This window comes from Cavia porcellus, unplaced genomic scaffold (assembly GCF_034190915.1).
Source record: "Cavia porcellus strain 051 isolate PalLab524CR breed Dunkin Hartley unplaced genomic scaffold, mCavPor4.1 scaffold_21, whole genome shotgun sequence".
NCBI lineage: Eukaryota > Metazoa > Chordata > Mammalia > Rodentia > Caviidae > Cavia > Cavia porcellus.
This window is the reverse complement of record NW_026947504.1, coordinates 22,144,428-22,165,087: the sequence shown is the minus strand read 5'-3', so window position 1 is coordinate 22,165,087 and position 20,660 is coordinate 22,144,428. Positions and strand designations below refer to the sequence as shown.

At 39.2% G+C, this 20,660-nt stretch overlaps 1 protein-coding gene across 1 annotated transcript in view; it reads left to right on the top strand.

The window, feature by feature from the left end:
- The window catches only part of Lmnb1 (lamin B1), a 54,218-nt gene that overhangs the window by 22,655 nt on the left and 10,903 nt on the right, over positions 1 to 20,660 (top strand). The window contains exons 4-9 of the mRNA XM_063232427.1: positions 1,537 to 1,707; positions 3,166 to 3,291; positions 15,377 to 15,597; positions 16,908 to 17,133; positions 18,431 to 18,535; positions 19,856 to 19,975. Of these exons, the coding sequence (XP_063088497.1) occupies positions 1,537 to 1,707; positions 3,166 to 3,291; positions 15,377 to 15,597; positions 16,908 to 17,133; positions 18,431 to 18,535; positions 19,856 to 19,975 (969 nt within the window). The remainder of the gene's footprint in view (positions 1 to 1,536; positions 1,708 to 3,165; positions 3,292 to 15,376; positions 15,598 to 16,907; positions 17,134 to 18,430; positions 18,536 to 19,855; positions 19,976 to 20,660) is intronic.

The window sequence follows — 20,660 nt, the reverse complement described above, 5'->3', positions numbered from 1 at the left end:
CAGGCAGGCACTTACACCACTGAGCTAAATCCCCGGCCTTGGAAGGTAGTATTTTTAGAGTAGATAGCATTTCTGACCTTCTTGCCTTTTTGAGAATGATTTTAAAATGCTCTTTGTAATTATTTTTTCCCTGAACGAGGACGCTGTTCAGTGAACCTGTCTATTGTGAACAGTTCCTTATTGTGAGCAGTTAAGAATGAATGAAGAGTAAGGAGGTAGGAAAGGGTGCGCTGTGACAGTAAGAGCCAGTGTTGTTGGATTGAAGTTTCCATTTGTGTGTTTTCCTGATTTAAGTCATTTGCTTCATTAAACAGAATGAGCTCTGGGAAAGCAATAGCAGAGCCAGGCTTTGAACCATGGCCTTCTGATTCATTTGATTCTGTCAAGTGCGTTTTCCTCTAATGAGTAAGAGAAAGATGAGGATATGTATAAAAACCCACATGCACAGAGATCCCCAAAAACATCAGTGAGTTAGATATCCTTCGCATGACTTTATTGCCATTGAAAATACCCATTTTTTTCCCCTTTTTGTCTTCCTGAGACAGGGTTTCATTATGTAGTTCAGGCTGTCCTTAAACTCACTTTGTAGCCCAGGCTGGTCTCAAACTCACAGAGATCCCTCTTGGCTTAACCTCCTGAGCACTAGGATTGCAGGTGTGTGCGCCCACACCTGGCTTATTTATTGCTTTTTTTTTTTTTCCACAGCAAAAAGGTAAAGTGAAAATGTTATTCTTGGACTTGTGTTCTTAGCCACAGATTTCACATTTTAGTTTTATTTGGACAGTTTCCTAAATTAATAAAGTATGATTTCTATTTTATTTTTTAATAGTGGATTATCATATTTAATTGAGTTAATCAGGTAATACCATAGACATTGATAGCTTAACAGCAGGGGTAAGAGAAACATGTAAGTCCTTTGCTCTGCCCATTATGGTGTCTAAGAAAATCTTATAAAAAACTAAACGTGGTGGTACACACTTGTAATCCCAACACTTGGGTGGTTGAGGCCAGAGATTTGCCATGAATTTAAGGCCAGCTTGGGCAACATAGTGAGTTCAGCTGAATTACACTATTAATATCCCATCTCAAGTCAAAAACAAAACAAAGAAAATTTTGAAGTTGTCTGCAAAGTTTGACTCCCTATGCATATATTTTCTAGAGGTATTCTTAGGCTTATCAACAAACAGGATAGACAATAGCTGTTGAGTGTTTACTGTAGTCCCTGTCTAGTTATTTATGATGACATGGCACTTTAGTAAATCATCGAGGCCATTCCTTGCCTTCAGGGAAACAAAGTAGATATTTTCTTGGGGGAAAAAAACTACATTTTAATGGTTCTGAGATGGAATCATTTGTGTCATTAATTCCATTTCAGAAATACTCTCACCTGAAAACTTAGGCAGTGAAGTGTATTCACACTGTCTGGGACAGGCAAAAGTGTGTAAAATCTCACAAAGCCCTGATATTACTCAGACTTGTACCAGTGCAACCAGGAAAAGTAACTTGTTCGGATTTATGTCATTTTTCTCCCCGCAGGAGATTAATGAGACCAGAAGGAAGCATGAAACGCGTTTGGTAGAAGTGGATTCTGGGCGTCAGATTGAGTACGAGTACAAGCTGGCTCAGGCCCTCCACGAGATGAGAGAGCAGCACGATGCCCAAGTGAGGCTGTACAAGGAAGAGCTCGAGCAGACTTACCACGCTAAGGTGCGTGCTGTCTTCAGAACTTTGCCTTCCCTCCGATGAATACCAAGGGATGTTTTGTTCTAGTTTTGTTAAATGATGCTCTTGGTCTGTCTCTGAATATAGAAAATGGATAATTTTCTAAAATGCAGTTTTCTATAAAGATTACCAGAAATCATAAGAGGAAAATAGGGTTATTCCACTTTCATTCTTATTAGAGGTAATGGTTTATCTTTTTATCTCATATAGTTAAGACCAAAGCATCTGAAATAGTTTTTTTCCAACAAGTACTGATCATGATGTCCGCCACATTTATGGAGTATTTTATTGTTTTAAGTTCTGACTTCCATGTTATCATGGTATGTAGATTGTGACCACTACACTTGTGTATTTTTGTGTAAGAGCCAAATGGGAAGTCCCTAATTAGTTCTTCTTCTGTCACTGTTACTCATTTAAAAAGTATGGAAACATGACACTTGTGTTACAATACTATACAAAAGTCTAGGCTTTGCTGGTGAGGTTAACCTCCTGTTAATATTACATGATTTAATTAGAAAATTACTAGTGGGAGACAGAAAATTAGGGTCATGTAGTTAGTGAATATAATTTCTATTGCATGACTTCAAGCTGTTTCTGTTGAGCTTCAGCCGTTTCATGAGCTAGTTACTGGCTAGTGAGAGTAAAAGAGCCTGTCAAGAACACTTCCACTTGCCTGTCCCTGAACACTGCACTCTGAGCCGGATGGCGAAGGAGCTAACGTTGGGACTGGTCACAGGCTATGGCTTGGGAGGCAGAGAGGAGACAAAAATGAGTGTCCAACACGGGTACACAACAGAATGTGTGTGGGTGTTTGGAGGAATAGGGGATTGTTTTTATTTGAGGTGATATTTTTGCTTCTGAAAGAATTTTTGTCTTATTTGAAGGAATCCATTCTGTACTAGACTACACCGTTTAGGGATATGTGTAATGTTTATCTACAGTATCACCACTGTCCAGTTGCTATAGCTCATTTTCCTTAGAAGAGTATTCTTGGCATTACAGATTTAGCAGTTGAAATATTGAAGTGATAAGCTTTGGGTAAAATCCAAGTTATGTTAACATTGTTAAAGTTCATATTTTAGAAAATAAATCTAAAGCTGGGCGTGGTGGCTCCTGCCTGTAATCCCAGCACTTGGGAGGCTGAGACAGGAGAATCGTTGCGAGTTCGAGACCAGCCTGGGCTACAAAGTGAGCTCAAGGCCAGCCTGAACTGCATAGCGAGACCTTGTCTCAAAAAGACCAAAAAAAAAAAAAAAGAAAGAAAAAAAAAATCTAAAAATGTGGTGACAAGGTAACTCAAACGTCATCAGACTTCATGATGCTTTTCCTGTGTTTCATCAGCCAGTTACCAGCAGGACTTAAGGTTTTGAAATGACTTGAGGTGAATCATGCTTCCTCATTGGTTCTAATTTATGAGATAAGACTGTTTGCTGTTTGTTTTAGCTTGAGAATGCCAGACTGTCCTCAGAGATGAATACTTCTACTGTCAACAGTGCTAGAGAAGAACTGATGGAAAGTCGTATGAGAATCGAGAGCCTCTCATCTCAGCTTTCTAATCTACAGAAAGAGGTAAGAAAGCAACTTGCCACAAGCAGAATTGGGTTAACCAGAAGGTCACCAGCTGTCTGTCACTCCTGCATTTGTCATGGGTGATACTATTTTGCACTCTGGTTTTTACAGTGCTTTCCCAGATTTTTTTCATTTTGCATTGCATAAATATCCTCTGAGCAGATGCTGCTACTTCTGCTGATTGGCGCTCTGGGATGAATGAGGTAGTTTGTTTACCGGTCCTATCCTGGGACTCAGGTTTTCTGTGGCATCCGTCAGCTTCATCTCTGCAGAGTGCGCTTTCTGTGATACATCTTTTTCTTGAGTCTAGAAAGCAGCATGAAGGAATATATGCAAAAATCCATGGTGGGAGATAAATGCTTTGTATTTCTATATAAATTCCCTTTGTGCTTTTAATAATTGGATTCTTGTGATATAGCATTAATTTCTGTGCTCATTGGGAATTTAGGAACTTCATTGGTGCACCTAAATGGCAGGATATTGCATTGCTGATGGTGTTGACTGGTAGCCTGCCAGTGCATGGTGATGTCCTCCAGATCCAGCTGAAACAGGTGGACATAGCTTCCAGTCTGTCAGTCTAGAGCAGTGATGGCGAAGCTTTTAAAGACTAGTGTCTGAACTGCCATCCAAAACCCAATCACTCACCACAAAATGTCAACCCTGCAGTTAAACATTAAGGTTTTAGTTGAGGGAAAGCAACTCACACATTAACATCTCTTGTCTTAAAAACATGTAACATGTGTGCCATAGGCTCACCAGCCCCGGAACAGGTAAGATCAGTATGGGTACAAAGTGCATAGAACCATGTAAGTATTCAGCATTATTTTATGATTTGCTGCTCAGTTTAATTACTTGGGAAGTGAGTGCGAAGTAGAACTTCATCTTTTCTTTTCCTTAAAGGTGAAAATCTTATATTTTCTACATAAGAATAAACCTTGTTAATTTAGTTTTAATTAGACTTCCTTTTCATCATTTTACTTTTAGTATCTTTTTTGTAATTAAAAAATGGATGGCATTTGTACAAATTTAGAAAACAGCAGAAAATGGATCATAAAATAGGCTGATATAAAACATCAGTTAACTGAAAGCTTTATATTACCTATCACGAATAATAAATTGGAATGTGAAACTTTAAAAATTATAAAAATTTACAACTACTTTATCCTGATAATATTTTGTTTTTAGCAAACAGTCAAGCTGGAAGCTTAGTCACTTGCCCAGAGGTCACAGATTAATAAATGAGTTTCTTTTTCTTGTTCTTGATTTTCCCTTTGTATCTTTTTTCTTTTTCTTTCTTTTCTTTTTTGGTCTTTTTGAGAGAGGATCTCAGTTCAGGCTGGCCTTGAGTTCACTTTATAACCCAAGCTGGTCTCGAACTCATCATGATCCTTTCTCAGTCTCCTGAGTGTGCTGGGATTACAGGTGTGCACTACCACACCCAGCTGTGTTACTTTATTTTCTTCAAAATTTTCTTTTAGGAATTTAACTGGTATTTTGTTTTCTATTGGACCATCTGTCTTAGTCCATTTGGGGCTGCTTTTAGTACTACAGACTTGTTACCATGATAGCAGAAATGTGTTTCTTATAGTTCAGGAGGTTGTGGAGTCCAAAGCCGGTGCACTGCCAGAGTGGCAATCTGATGCAGGTGTTTCTACAACTCGTAAGCCCCTTAAGGCCTTCTGAATGAGCGTGCTAATCCCAGTCCCGGGGCTTTGTCCTCCTGGGATGAAGCCAGAATGCCAACGCCACATCTCTTATTACCATCATGATGGAAGTTGGAAATTAGGGTTCAACATGTGAATTTTGGAGTGTCATGTTTATTTAGTAGCACTATTTTGATAGGTGCTTTCTAGAAACAGGCTTTTCTGCTGAGTTGACACTAATTGCTTTTCTCCATTTGATAAATCATAATATAATTACTACCTCTGCTTTACTTGTAGTTGCACCTATCTCTTTTATTTGTTTCGCTGTGTCTTAATTGATTTAATCACACTTGATTGAGATTGGTCTTCATTTTATAGACTTGTCTATGGTTAAATAGAGTTAGGTGCTCTGACATAGGCTCCGGGCTTTTTCCTTATTTGGTTGTTAGTTAAAGTCCCATCCTCACTGGTTTTCTTATCCTCATATAGTGGGTTTTGAACAATGTTAGGCTTATTCCTGAGTGTTTTTAGGAGTCAGCTTCTTAACAAAAAGGAGAGAGAAGAATTTCCTTTGGCCAAAATAGCTTTTTAAAAATTTCCTTTTTAAAAAATTCATTACTGGTTGCAGATTTTATGATAAAGAATATACTTTTATAAATATTTTTATTAGTGAGTTTTAGCCTTAGGAAGGTCATCAGAAAGAGGAAAGTGATCTTTGTATCTGGTCCCTATCGGGTCATAGACAGTACTTCCTGTTGAGTCATGCAAGTTTCCTCATGCTCCCTGTTGGCCATGAGTTTCCTTTTTATATAAGACTCATGTTAGTGAAGACTTCTTCAATTTTGCTTCAGATTGACATTTGACTTTTGAAGACATGTTTAAAATTTTAAATGATAGGGGATTTAGCTCAGCAGCATAAGTACCTGCCTGGCAAGCTCGAGGTCATGAGTTCAATCCCCAGTACCAAAAAAACCAAAAAAATTTAAATGATAGTAATATTATGTTTTAGAGTTAGGAATTACAGACATTGCTTACTGCATTCCTGGATCCACCCCTCCGCTTTGGCCAAATTAATTAATTGGTTGGTCAGAGGCTGCTTGCCTTGAGGAAGAGTTTACAGTTACACTTTAGAAGCACCTCTGAGGCAGGAAGATACCTCATCCTTGAGGCCAGCAGGCCTCATACTTGAGCCAGAGCAATTTAGCAAGACCTTGTTTCAAAATAAGAACAGGTTGATGCTGTAACTGCCTAGTGTATAAAAAGTCTTCACTTTGGGTACTACTGCTCAAACATGAATCTGATTTTTTGTTTTTCTAGTACCCAGACTCTGGCAACTGTAATTGCAGCTAGACTACAATAAACTAGAACAATTATGTTACAAATTATTAAAAAAAAATTCAGTACTACTAGTACTTAATAATAGAAGCAGCATCTTAGAGATAATGTAGTTTGATTTTAGTTTAGATTAGTTTAGGTCTAATGTTTGTTTTGTTTTGATCTTTTTGAGACAGGATCTTGCTATGCAATTCAGGGCAGGCTTGAGCTCACTTTGTAGCCCAGGTTGGTGTCGAACTTGCAACAGCCCTCCTGCCTCAGCCTCCCAAATACTGGGATTACAAACATGTGCCATCACGCCCAGTCTTTTAGTTATTTTTTGAGACAAAGTCTTGCTATATACTTCAGGCTGGCCTCAAACTCACTTTGTAGCCCAAGCTTGTCTCAAACTCACAGGGATCCTCCTACCTCAGCTTCCCAAGTGCTGGGATTACAGATATGCATCACCATGCCCAGCCCTGCAGATGTCTTCATTTTATAAATGCTTCTGAAGTTGATTACAGTTTGCCAAGTCTCATAGGTAATAATGGCAGATTTGGAGAGGGTTAGGTCTGACTTCTCATAATCTGTTCCTTGTATGTCACTGTACAACAAACATAAATCCAACAATTTAAAGTATTTCTGTGTAAGAGAATGATCAGAGTAATTTTAAAATTTTTTTATCCTTTGGTTTTGATTTTTAACGTTAAAAGATTTCAGCTGCCTCAAAGGCAGTCAAATACAGAGATGTTCTGTGTCTGGAAGCCTGGGCTTAGAGGTTACATGGGTCTGGAATAGTTCACCTTACCAGCTTTCTCTCGGGGCCCTTTTTGTCTTCCACATCTGAAACAATGAAAAGATTAAAGAGAAGGCGTCTTGAAGTTAGTTGATCAGAAAAAAAAACATAGGCGAGGACTAGATTGCTGTATTTGTAGTGCAGTTTTTGCAAGGGCAGCTAAAACGCAGCTCTCTGAGGCACAGGAGTGTTTATAGTATCTGAAGAGGAATGCTGGTTTCTGATACAGAATGTCAGGTGCTCCTCAGGAATTCAGTTGGTCAGTATTTTTAAGAAATCTTTATTTTAGCCGAAGTTTAGATTTACAGAAAAGTTGGAATAATAGTTCAGATAACTGTATCCTTTATTGTATTTCCCTCATTGTTAACATCTGATGTTACCAAGGGATATTTAAGAAACTTACAGAAATATGTTACTGTAAACTAGACTCCAGACTCTTCGGGTTTGACCAGTTTTTCTGTCACCCTTATTTTGTTCCAGGGTGCCACGTGCTTCCTTAGGGTCCCTTGGTCTGTCACAGCTTCTCAAGTTTCTTTGATTTTCATGACCTTGCTTCTTGAGGACTGGCCAGGTGTCCCATAGACTCTTCACACATCTGGGTTTGTCTAGTGATTTTTACATGACTACTCTGGGTTGGGGGTCGTAAGTTAACATATCAAGGACTACACAATGATTTCTGGTAATGTGTGGTTACAGTAGTATTCACCAGAGCTCTCCATTATCAGTAGAGTTAGCATTTTTCCTGTTTCATACTTTTTCTTGGAAAACAAGTCACTAAATCCAACCTATCCTCAAGAGTGAATGGCGAGATTTAAAATCCATGTGGTGTGGGGAGATCTTTATTTTACTTTTTGGTACCAGGGATTGAACTCACCCGGTAGGTGTTTATGCCACTGAGCTAAATCCCTGGCATATTTAGTGGAATTTTTCTATAAAATTTACCCATATAGTTTGGGTTATAACCCAGTGCTACATTATTTTATTGACTCGGGTCATCCTTTTTTGGAATATTGCCAAGTTTACTACTGCGTACCTTGCTTGTTGAGTACTTCCTTACTGTCTGGCACTGTAGGGTGCTCCAGGCTTGCCATGTAACTTCTATTCCCAGCCCTTAAAACCTTCGACTTCTCTATGAAGCTGTGGTTCTTTTCGTTAGTTATGTTCTTCACACAGTGAACCGAGCTGTGGAGGTAGTACATGTATAGAATGTAAGCTATGTGTACATACATCTGTTTTTCTCTAATTGTGCATCTTTTTTTATTTTTGTTTGTTTCTTTGAAAGAGAAGGGCAGGGAAGAGAGTCTTTGAAAGAGAAGGGCAGGAGAGAGGGTTACATATTTTTATTTAAGCTAATATAATTAACCTGGCCTTAAGCAGGTATCTCTGACTCTACTTGTGAATATGGTGTCACCAGGTTTCGTTTTGGCTACCTTTCTAAGTTGTTTGTAACTTTCCTATATGAGTGAGAAACCTGGTTTGTACTATCAGTTCACTTATTTCATGAACTCCATTAAACTACTTAAAACAGTTTAAAAATTTTGTGCCTATACCCCTGTGAGGAATAAACTTACCAGTAGGAGTTCAGTATGTATTACAATGTGTGGTTTCTTTTATCTGTAGCCTTCGGGACTTAATGTTTGCACAGTAGGTAGATGCTCTTTCTCTCCCTCTGATGGAGCTTCCTGCGATTCTGAGGGCCTGCGCTTCCCCTTCATCAGTCTCTCTGGAGTTGATTACCCTTGTTTTCTGAGGCTGCTGAGATCAAGTGAATGAATCCTGTCACGGAGAGAATCGTTATACAGCAAGCCACAAGTTCTCTAAGAAAAGCTTTCTGGTGTGTAGGATGTGTGACTTTTAATATTTTATACCAAATACTATATAAAGTTTCTGTGTTTACAGTAATATTTTACAGATCACCCTATAGCACATGTCCTTCTTATGTGCCTCATCAAGTACGGGAAAGCATGGCCATCCTAAATCTCCTTTCTTGTTTTGTAGCTCCAGCAGGGCTAGTTGTGGCTGTATGGCCTCCAGTCGTCTTCAGTAGTGAATCCTCTATGACAGGCTGTAATGAGAAAAATTACAAAGAATAGAATGAGCACACCAATTCCAATATATAACCGAAAGTGAGCCTGGAGGTACACAAATGGATTAAATTGTTCTATGGCATCGGCAAATTTATCTCAATCCTTAGTATGGGTATCAAAGGCAGCTGTTGGTTGTGACATGGACAGCTTGTATGTGCCTTTTGATCATTCCCTAAGGATGTAGGCTTTTGTTATATAGCAATGGGGTGATTCAAAATTGTGTCATATTATAGTGACACTTTAAGCCTTGTTGTAACTGTAAGCTTTCAGTCTGATCTCCCATCCACCAGGACCAAAGTCTAGAATGCTCACTTGGATTTGTAACTTTACATCAGTCTCTCTCTGAATCTTTCAGTTCTCATCAGCAGTTGTTGACCAGTTATCTATAAAGTGAGCAGTTTGTATTGAGTGTGCTAATGCTGTGGAGCCAATAGCCGCACCATCTATCAAAAGAACTAGGGAAGTAATCCCTGCAATAATTAACCCAAGCATCCTCTTGGTTCGATTGCTAAATCTTTTAATTAAGTTTTCCACCAAGAGGGCAGTAGGTGAGTGATACCAAGGCTCCAAACTGGCAGCCAAACTCCAGGCGTCCTGCCCAAGATTATTATCGTGGAGTTCTTAGAAACTCAGGTTTGATACAGTGGGTTAGATAATGATTAGTACTTGTTGCCACTCTTAAATCTTTCCTATCAGCAGTACATGAGGATCATAAACACATAGGAACCACTATTTTGACTCTTCCTCCATTAACTGACTGCAGATGCCTAGTCGGCAGCTGTCCTGCATGAAAAGGCAGGGCTAACTTCCATAAAATGTGCTGTATGTGTCCAGCCTCGTCATTGATAATTCCTCTACCTGACCATGTAATATTAGATAAGCCTTCTGAGGTTAATGTATTTATTGTCTAGAGAGCTTGAAAAGGAAACCTCATGCTGATCTTGACCTTTTCCATAAGTAAACCTCTGGGACAGCAGTGTATAAAGGAATAATTGAATTTCTTTGCAAGACTGCCAGGGCCCCACATCACCTTCTTGGAAATGAGGAGCACAAGCTACTGGAAGCTTTAATACAGATAGGAATGTCAAGTTTGAATTCTCTAACAAGGTTACCATCTGAGGGAATAGTTAAGGTCAGTAAGGCAAAGCATTCTTCGTTAAGTTCAGTCTTTGTTCAGTTCTTTGTTAAGTTCAGAAGTTAAGGTAAGTAAGGCAAAGGTTCTTCCAAACCTGATTTACAGCAGACGTACATGAATCTTGCGTAGTTGAGTTACACATAAGGAAGGATATACAAAATGAGAGGTAATATTTACTTTAGCTCATTCGTGTAGGTGCATGAAAATTTGAGGGCCTGGCAGAACAGTAAATGTGGGATTTTGGCTTTTTTAAGAATGCAAAATTTCTGATGGTTTGTCCATCCACATTAAGGGTCTGAGCGGAGGTGGATGTATGTATGAGCAGAGGTATGTAAGCCCAGTACTCCTCCCGCCGAACCATAGAAACCATACTGTAGCTGCTAGGAGAGCAAGTGTTGCAAGAAAAAGATTCTCAGGAGATGGGAACCAAACCCTGGCTGGTCACTAAATAGCAGGCCTCACAGACTGTCTGCTGCAGGTCTTCCCATGACAGTGGACAATGCACTGTCAGGTTCATTGCTTGAGGTCTTGACACATCATGCAGGTGGGTGAAATTCTGGCCACACAACAGCTCTGATGGTTGTAATGTCTGCCAATAGTCTATGGAAATATAAGAATATTCTTGGCTCCGATTTAAAAGTGGTACGGAACCATTCCAGACACCCATGCAGGGTGCAAGGACTTCAGAGAATTGTCCTGCAATGTGTTGCTGCTAGCAGCAATTCAGAATCAGAGATAGGGTTCAAAAAATTTAAAACATGTAGCAAAATCAAGATATATGAAGCGAGTTCTGTTCCCCCTTGTTTTTGTTTAATTGATCTTTTAATTTAGAACGAGTACTCAATTATTGCCTGACCTTTGGGGTTATAGGGTATCCTTGTGAAATGCTTCATATTCTGGTTATCAGGAAAACACTGAAAAAGTTTGATACCCTTAACTTAGCAAAAGCTGTTAAACAGTGATGTATGTTTACTCTGATTACCTGAATGGCAAGTAGCATGAAAGGTGTCTATAGAGGCAGGAATACATCTAAGCTTGTTTAAAACCTCTGTGATTATAACTGTTGAGGAACAGGCTCAGAAATTAGTTTACAGGCAAAATATGATAACACAATTTGTCCAGCTTGTGTTATGGTAACTTTAAATGTCTTTAATAGGAGTTTAGAAATATAATGAAAAAATTTATAGGCTTGTCTTGAATTATTAAAAATGGAAGCCAAATTTACCAGAGCATCTGCATTATAATCGGCAAGTGACAATGAATTTGGGGGATTATAATAGGTTGTAATAGGACCACTAAGCAGTGGAACTGTTTTAATGAATATATAGCACTTTTAAAATTACTTTTAATAGTATGCTTGAGTTGTCCACATTGTTGTTGTTTATTTAATGATGTTAATAAGATCTCCAACTTTTTTGCCTAGAAGTACCGAGGTTTTAAAAAATATCATAAATCCAATTTTAGCTTTATGTTGGTTAACTGAGGGTGCAACAAGCGACATTAACATGCCTCTGTCTGTCATGGCGGGCATAAGGTAGCAAGGCTGGAGGTGGGTCTAAGCAACCATGTATGCATCCATGATAGGTTGTTTACTAAAGTGACATCAGTTCTCATGACCAGCAATGCAGTAGGAATTTTGTCAATTAATTTGAGTACTTATATGACGTGAAATACCCTGGGAAAAACAAGATTTGCTTAAAGGCTTGTTTTTTGATAGCAGGGATTGAACCTTACGCCGCTGAGCTAAATCCCAGCCCCAAGTTTAAGTTGGGTTTTTTTGTATTGTTTTTTTCCCCCTGGGTACCTGCGACCAAACTCCTGACCTCAGGCTTGCCAGACAGGAACCACTCCGCTGAGCTAAATCCCCAGACCTTAAAGAATTTCTAACAGGTTTACTTATAGGGTTAAGGGCAGGAGTGGCAATTTCCATGGAAACCAAATTGGCCTTTTTACTCTTAAAGAACAAATGTAAGGAGCCCTGAATAAATCTAATTTTACATGCTGATTGGTTCGATGGACCAGGAAAACTAAGAGCAGAGATTGTTGCTAGTCTGATTAGGACTAGATAAAACTGTCTCAATTGGTTTTGAATTATTGGAGTATAGGCTCAGAGGTGTTTTACTCTTATTGAGGTATTTTATTTGGGCACATGATTCATTTTTCTGCAAGAGTGTGCCATTCTTATGAAACTTAGATTTACAATGTTTTTTCCAGCGAAACCCTTTCATACATCGTAGACACTGACTAGACACAGCCTGAGTAGTTAAGGGGACTGGCGCCTTTAGAGATGCTGCATAATTTTGGCTAGTATGTTTTTCTTTGTCATAATTAAAACATTTAATTACATGTAACCTATCAGTAAGGTGTTTGGATACAGCCTGTACTATGAAGCATGGGTGGTGACTCCAATATTGTGGCGTGTTTGAATAGAAGTGGATACATCTCTAGTGTGAAGGACTGACGCTGAAGCTCTTTTGCAGTCTTTAGCAATTGTCATATGCTGACTGATGAAGGATAATTTTAGTGGCCTCCCCATGAGAGACCTGCCTATGTATTGCTTCCTGTAATCTAGCTACAAACTGTGTAAGCTTCTGTAGGGGCTTGTAAAATTTGGGTAAAGGGTTAGGTGTGCCATCTTCTGCAACAGAAATCCATGCACAGTGTAGTAGTTCTTTACATTGAAAAGAAGAGGCGGGGCATGTGCTTGAATTTTAACAGCATATTGTCCCACGCCAGACAGCGTTTCCTGTGTTATGGCTTGAATGTTTTCGTCTTCACTGTCCTGATTATGTTGTGCTTGTTCTGAAAATGAATGTCCTTAATTGTAATACAAAATGTATAGAAATTGTGCGGGTGAAAGACATGTGCGAACTAGGTGGGTCCACATCACTTGGCACCATTTGAAAACCTTGAATTATGTTGTCTAAACAACCCAAGGTATAAGGAGCCTGAACCCCATTATCCTCAATTACTGGGAAACACAAAGCTGTGCATGGACCATGGCAGGGTACTTGAGGTTTTTTGTGAATGGGGAAGCAGGAGGTGTGCTATGGTGATTCTGTGGAATGGGAAGGGGTGGACCTGTAGGAATCACAGTAACAGTTTCTGAGTTGGGTGTGGCAAGTGAAGCCTAGTATGTAAATACATTGGAAAGATTCTGTATTTCTTTATGAATATTTTTGTGAATATCTTGCAACAGTGGACTCATTTGATTCTCTGCAATTTTATTTATTTTATTTATTTTTTGCCTTTTCCCTTTTTATGGGTACCAGGGATCAAACTCACGACTGCCTGCTTGCAAGGCAGGCGCTTATGCCACTGAGCTAAATCCCCAGTCCCTGATTCTCTGCAATTTTAAAATAGGCTTCATTCATCTCCATCAACTCCTAATAAGGCACATTACTGTGGTGATCTGAATTACTTCCTATTGTTACTTCAGGGCTCTTTTTTGCTACTTCAGTTGCCTTAGCCTTTGGTTTGTCTTTTGTAATGTAACTTTGATGATAGTCTTTGTCTTTTATTAAGCTAATTTGTAAGGACCTGAGAACCACTTTACTAAATTAAAGGTCCTTATAGTTTCAGGGTAGAGTTGTTTATTTTTGCTTTTTGTGGCTTCAGGAAGGGTTTTATCTATGTTATCCCACTCTCATATCAAGTGTACCAGCTTTGGGGAAGGAAGGAAGAACATAGCTATTTGTTGGAGCAGTGTAAAAACTCTTTAGGTGGTACAGTAATGTTTGCATCTTTCAATAATTTTATAATCAATAAACTGAAGTCCTTCTGTAGATAATGAATTTTTTAGTCCATAGTTATCCTTGGCGATTAGAATACAAATTACTACTTGTGTCTGAGCAATAAAATTAGGAAAATGCTTTGCTTATCTTAAAATTCGTCACGCAAGGTCCAGTGGTTGTCTCCTGGATGGTCGGTTCTTGTGCTGTAAAGGTCATGTGTTCTGGTCACGTTGAACACCAGATATTGTAATCTCAAATATTGTGTACAGTCATCCAAATACTTTTCTCACAACTCAAAAGGTTATATTTGTAGTCCCATTGAGACAGTATTGGAATCCCACCAATTTAATTCCAATCTACCCTCCTGATTTTGTGAATGAGGATTCCTATGTTTAAGGTTCTCTAGTAATTTATACTTCTGAGGTTGATATAGGGGAATGAAACTCCCAACCTACTATGTCCGGTACAAGTCCGTGTTCTCTATAATCGAAGAATGAATTTTAGGAACAATGGAGGTGAAGAGTAGAATATATTTGTTGAGAGACAGAAAGCTTCTGTCTGAGAGAGACAGGAGTTCCTAGCGGGTTGCCAAGGACTGTCTTTTCCAGGGACTTTTTTAGAGTAAAACCACGGAGTGAGATGGGCTCAAGGTGGGAAAACTTGGAACTCAAGGCAGAGGCATAAGGTGGGACAGAACTATGGTTAGCCAATAAGATTAATAGTTCAGGTAAAATTGATCACATTAGGGACAAATGGGGAAGTGAGTCACATAGAAAGTGGGCATTTTTAGGTAGCAGTGACTTCCCTAGGGGGTTGGGAAGGCGACTCCTGGCTTCTTCAGAGTGCTAGGGAACTATTTAGAATATCAGTCCTTAGGATATGGATGCATTTGTTTGATCTTTTGTCTAGAGGCCTGGCCCACAGCAGGAAGTGTCTGTTTCCCCGATAGTTGCAAGGTATCTTGGCTTCTGTACTGGCTCCTCTGAGGACCTAGCCCTGTCTCACTGCCTGTAATATTTCTAATTAACTCATCTTCCTGCAGCAAAGGGACAGCCTCAGAGGGAAGCCAGATTTTCATTTACCACAAACATAGCTTAAAATTAATTTGGCTAAATATAGAAAAAAATTATATGTTTAATCACAAACTTAATTTGGGGATTATTTCTATTTTTAGCATTTAGTATTAGCAAAAGTCTCCTAAGAGCTGTGTTTTATATTTTAGGAATTTTGGTTATTAATGTCTTAAAATGTTTTTGAATTCTAGTGGTTCAGAGATTTATAGATCTCTTTTTCAGTCTAGGAAGTGGTTTAAGATAGCTGCCTTATGCTAATGTTCCATGTGCCTAGAAAGTAAATGTATTTCTTTGAATCTGAAGTCTAGAGCATGTCTGGAAAGGATTCAAGAGTTGGAGGACTTACTTGCTAAAGAGAGAGACAACTCTCGCCGCATGCTGACTGACAAAGAGAGAGAGATGGCTGAAATAAGGGATCAGATGCAGCAACAGCTGAGTGATTATGAACAACTTCTTGATGTGAAACTGGCCCTGGACATGGAAATCAGCGCTTACAGGAAACTCTTAGAAGGAGAAGAAGAGAGGTAAGACCTTAAAGAGTCACCTGATCTTACCGACTTTTTTTACCGCCATCCCTTAAAGAAGAAATTTTTAATAACCAAGACAACCCTAAATATTTTCTCTCATTTCTTAAAACAGCAGGGTATAAAGGTAGTAGTATTTCTGCAACAGAAAATGTTGATCAAGGAGTTTTAGTTTAAAGTTTAGTTAGGATGAGCTCTTGAGATTTTTAAATGTTTTGGTAGTTTAATATGTTGGAGAATACCAAATTTGCTGAAAGAGACTTTACATGCCAACCAGATTTAAAATAAATATAAATTCTTTTAATACATATTCCTAGAAAAGAGGTGGGGAAATGGCTCAGTGGTAGAGCACTTGCCTGGCATGTGAGGTGCCCTGGGTTTAATTTCTAGCACAGCAAAAATGAAGGCAAAAGCTAGGAAGCTAATCAATTTTAATATTACGCACATTATAACTATGAGCAAATACACGTATGAAGAGAAGAAAAATACACTAAATACAACAGTGAGCTCTATATGGAGAGAAGAGTGGTAGAGAAGATGGGTTCTTTCAGTTCCCATGATTTTTAAAATTTTACCTATGGTTACAGTGGTGGCTGTGTAGAGAAACCATTCAAATTGCTACTCTATTTTAGAACAAAATCCATGAGGTCATCCTAGAATCAATAAATATCAGAGACCTGGCCAAGATCCCTAATCTCCCAAACAAATGTATAGTGCAGTCTTAAAGTAAATGGAGACAAGTGGTATGATTTTAGGCCTCCGGGAGGATCAAAACGCTCTGCAGAGTTCAAGACTCTGGGGACTGAGACAAGGAAAGTCTGTGGATGGCCTGTATTTATTTCAAACAAGGAAAGGGTTAGAGTGGAAAACATAGGAAACTGAACAGGAGCCTGGTAGTGGTACTAGGACTTTTCCAAGTAACAGACTATGTTAATTTAGGAGACCTATCTTAGGAGAAATTCCCCAGTTGATTTTCACTGTAGCAGTGAAATGCCTGCAGCTACAATCTCTGTCTTGGAGACAGGAGTTGGAGCCAGGAGTCCTCAGCTGTGGCCTTATCTTGCCCTTTGAGGATTCTCTTTGTTCTCAAGTCAAGTGTCTGGCCACCCCAAGCCCTTCACTTGTGTACAATTTCCAGCTTCAAGGATTCCTAACAGATGTCTTCTTAGTTAACCTGTTTCTCCCATTGTCTAGAGATAGTAATGACATTAGAAATGCCTGTGCAGGATGTTGACTCTTTAAAGACTTCAGGTAAGACTTTAGGCAAGCATCTGTATGTCATGCGTGGAATACTTCATTTTCCCCTGTAGGTTGAAGCTGTCTCCAAGCCCTTCTTCCCGCGTGACTGTGTCCCGCGCATCCTCTAGTCGCAGCGTTCGCACCACTAGGGGGAAGCGGAAGAGAGTGGATGTGGAGGAGTCAGAAGCCAGCAGTAGCGTTAGCATCTCCCATTCTGCCTCAGCCACCGGAAACGTGTGCATTGAGGAGATTGATGTTGACGGGAAGTTTATTCGCTTAAAGAATACTTCTGAACAGGTAATTAGACTCAGTTGTTTATCAGCGAGGCTTTGAAGTTTGCTGACCTCTTTTGCAATTGTAATAGTTCCTCACTTGTATTTGGATTTAATATGTTTTTGCAGAATAAAGTTTCCCTTTCTCCTTATGTAAATTTATGAAATAAAGTAAAAGTTAAAAATAGAATGAGGAAGAGGTGCAGCGTCCTTGTGATTTTCTTCACAGGACTTTGTTTTGCAGCCCAGGACTTTTTCACATTTGGTCATTTTGTCTCTGTGGCCTTCCTAAGGGTGAGGTATTACTCTCTGCTCTACAGTTATAAATGTGAAAAGGATTAGAAGGATTTTGTGAAAGTGATGAGTATTCTTTTATGGGGATTAGTAAATGCTTTATGAGAGAAGGACCTGTGAGCCCGGGATCTCATATGCTATAGGAGTATTTTTGTCCAAATGAACAAATGAATGTTACATTTGATTTGTATCAAAATAGGATGAAGCCTTATTTGAAGTACTTGCTTAAAGTGAACATAAAATAATCATAGCAGGAATTTCTGAAGTTTAGAACTTGGGCTGTCCAGAACTTACTGGTCCTTGCTGGGGCTCTGAAAGTGTGAGACAGTACTGGAACAAAACATGGTCAGTGGTGCAGGGGGAGGGATGTTAGTTACTTCCTGGAGTGTATGTTTAAGGTCTGCTCAGAATTGTGAAAATCACTCCTGTTCTTACAGATATTACAGCTGTCTTAAATACAGACAAAAAGAATTTGGAAGAGCAAAAGAGCACCAGCATTTCCAATAGTAAAAAGATGTTTTGACTCTAAGGCCTCTTGGTCACCAGTGGAAGGAGAGGGTGCTTCTCCTGTGCTGTTGTTATTCTGCTGCTTCTCAGAGGCACAGTGGCTGGATGTGGAAATAAGCTGGCGCTGACCTTTGGCCTAGTTTGCTTTCATCTTTGAGTTCAAGTTGGTTATGAATGAAGGCAGCTAATTGTTTTACTCTGCTGCACATTTGTCAAGCAGCTCTTGGGATGTGGGCACTGTCAGCTGTCTGGTGTTGATAGTTGTCGACTAGGTCTGACTCGCTGCATCATTAGCTTGGTTTTGAACCCTTTATACTTTGAGGTAAAAGAGCTAAATCTGGACAGATGTTCATAAATACTGGGAACAAAGGACAGATTTTGTTGCAAAGCAATTAATTGTCTCTTAAAAGTTTAAAGTTAGGAAGATAGTTACAGACCTATCTTAGTTTAAAAGCCCCATGTATTAAATTGTTCCTTAACTTCGTTTAAAGTAACCTTGTTACATTTTGCCCTGTGAATAGGATCAACCAATGGGAGGCTGGGAGATGATCAGAAAAATTGGAGACACAGCCGTGAGTTACAAATATACCTCAAGATATGTGCTAAAGGCAGGCCAGACTGTTACAGTAAGTAGATTTAGTCATTATTTAATTTTATTGTTGGAAATAACCGATAAAGTAGTTCAAAAAATCTTTGACCTGCAGAGAAACATTTTAGAAATGGACATTAAAACATCTTTCGTATGATTAAGGCATTACAAGTGCTATCAAAGATTTTTAAAATTCTGTCTTACTGAGAGTGGTGAAAGAATTAACCTTTGAATTCTTTTTATCTTGTCTATTCCGGTAGATATAAATAGCTGTCTCTTGACTGAAACTGGTACCCTGGTTTAATTCAGGAGATACTGCTTGGCTTGAAGAACTGTTAGGAATTTAACACCAGCATGAGTCTAAACAGCAATCACTAGTGGCCTTGGGTGAGCTTTAAAATTATGAGTAATAATTTGATGTCCAGGCCCTGCCTTAGCCCTTAGCTGTCTATATCTGGGCTTGGTGTAGGGACAGTTCCTCTGCTACAGGCCCCTAAAATCTGTCTTGGTAGAAGATCAGAGGTGGACATAGCCATGTAATTTAGGAATTGTGGCTCATAGAGGTACTGTCCAGTACAGGGTTTACTTGTAAACCAAGGTTAAACCTAGGTTTTCTGACTGCCATGTTTTCTCTTCCTATTGTTTTCTGCTAATAAGTACCTTAGAAATAAAACAGAATTTCTGTGTTGAGAAAGGAAATTACATTTTTTGTTTGGCACGTTTTGGAAGAAATTATGTTTTTCTTTGAACAGTGGGTTACTTGCCCATTTCCTACATTCTTTTCAGTCTCACACCCTGGGGCACTATGACACTTTTTCTGGCTGAAGATTTAAAAGTTTTTTAAGAACAGTTTAGGTATACTGATGCAAAAGGTCTCTTCCAACTGTCGGCAGCTGGGGGATCCTGCAGAAGGGAATCAGATGGCTTTCACTGGAAGGATGGCCCATGAAACCTCTAAAACAGTAGAATGCTAAATCTTTTTTTTGTTTCACTGAGTTGGCCCAGCCCCTTGGTACAGTGATAATCCTTGTGCTTCATAACAGTCCCGTGTATTTGTACCATTTCTGTCCCGTTTTTGGATGGTAAAAATAAGGGAACATGAAGGTCAATTGATAGTAGAGTAATTAGGATGTATGTGCAGGCAGCTTCGTATCAAGGCCCTGTGTGTAAGCAAGTTAATTTATCAAATGGGGAAGATGAGGCCTCCAGAGCTCTGGGAGCTACTTCAGCAATTATGAAGACGGGGCCGGGTCCTTAGATGTTTAGAAATAGAGTTCAAGTTTTGTCATGTTGGTGTTCTCATGTTGGTGTGAGAGTGCTGGGTTTTGGGTAGACTGACGATTCTTCTCTTTTCCAGATTTGGGCTGCAAATGCTGGTGTCACAGCCAGTCCTCCCACTGACCTCATCTGGAAGAACCAGAACTCTTGGGGCACTGGTGAGGATGTGAAGGTCATATTGAGAAATTCTCAGGGAGAGGTATGTCATTCTATCAGTGTCACTGCAGTGTCTGAGTCACGTGAAAGTTTGTCATACAAGCATGATTTCTCAAATTGATAAGTGAAAGTAACTGCTTAAATGAGATCAAGACTGTACTAAGTGGATCAAAATGAATCAAAAGTATAAGTTTTAGGAATAAATGTTAGTGCATCGTAGAGTACATAGGTTCCAAATTATTTGTGTGCAGATAATTTGTCTCCACTGCACATTGGCTTTGTGACTTCACTTCTCTGAGCTTTCTCACTGAAAAGTAACTGTCAGTATAGACAGCATAAATGAGATGGTCCTTAGGGAAATGCTTAGTACCAGCACTGTGTGTCTGTCTATTAAATGCTTCTATGATTGACCTCCTTATGAGCTCTCAGATGCTCTTTTAGTTGTGAGCTTGATAATGTGGAGTGTGCATCTTTGCTGGTATATACATTTTTAACATGTCATGCTTTGAATTGTTGGTAGAGAACCTTTCCTCCTCTTGTGTGCGTATGCAGAAATCGTCTAGAAATACCATTCCCACTCATCTGCTTGGGAGCTGGTGATGCTTGGCATATCTCTGTCTCTTCCCTAGTTAATGTTACCCAAGTGCTATACAAGATATTATTGAGCCTCTGTTTAGAATTTTTTTTTAACATACTAGGGATCGAACTCATGACTTTGCACCTGCCAG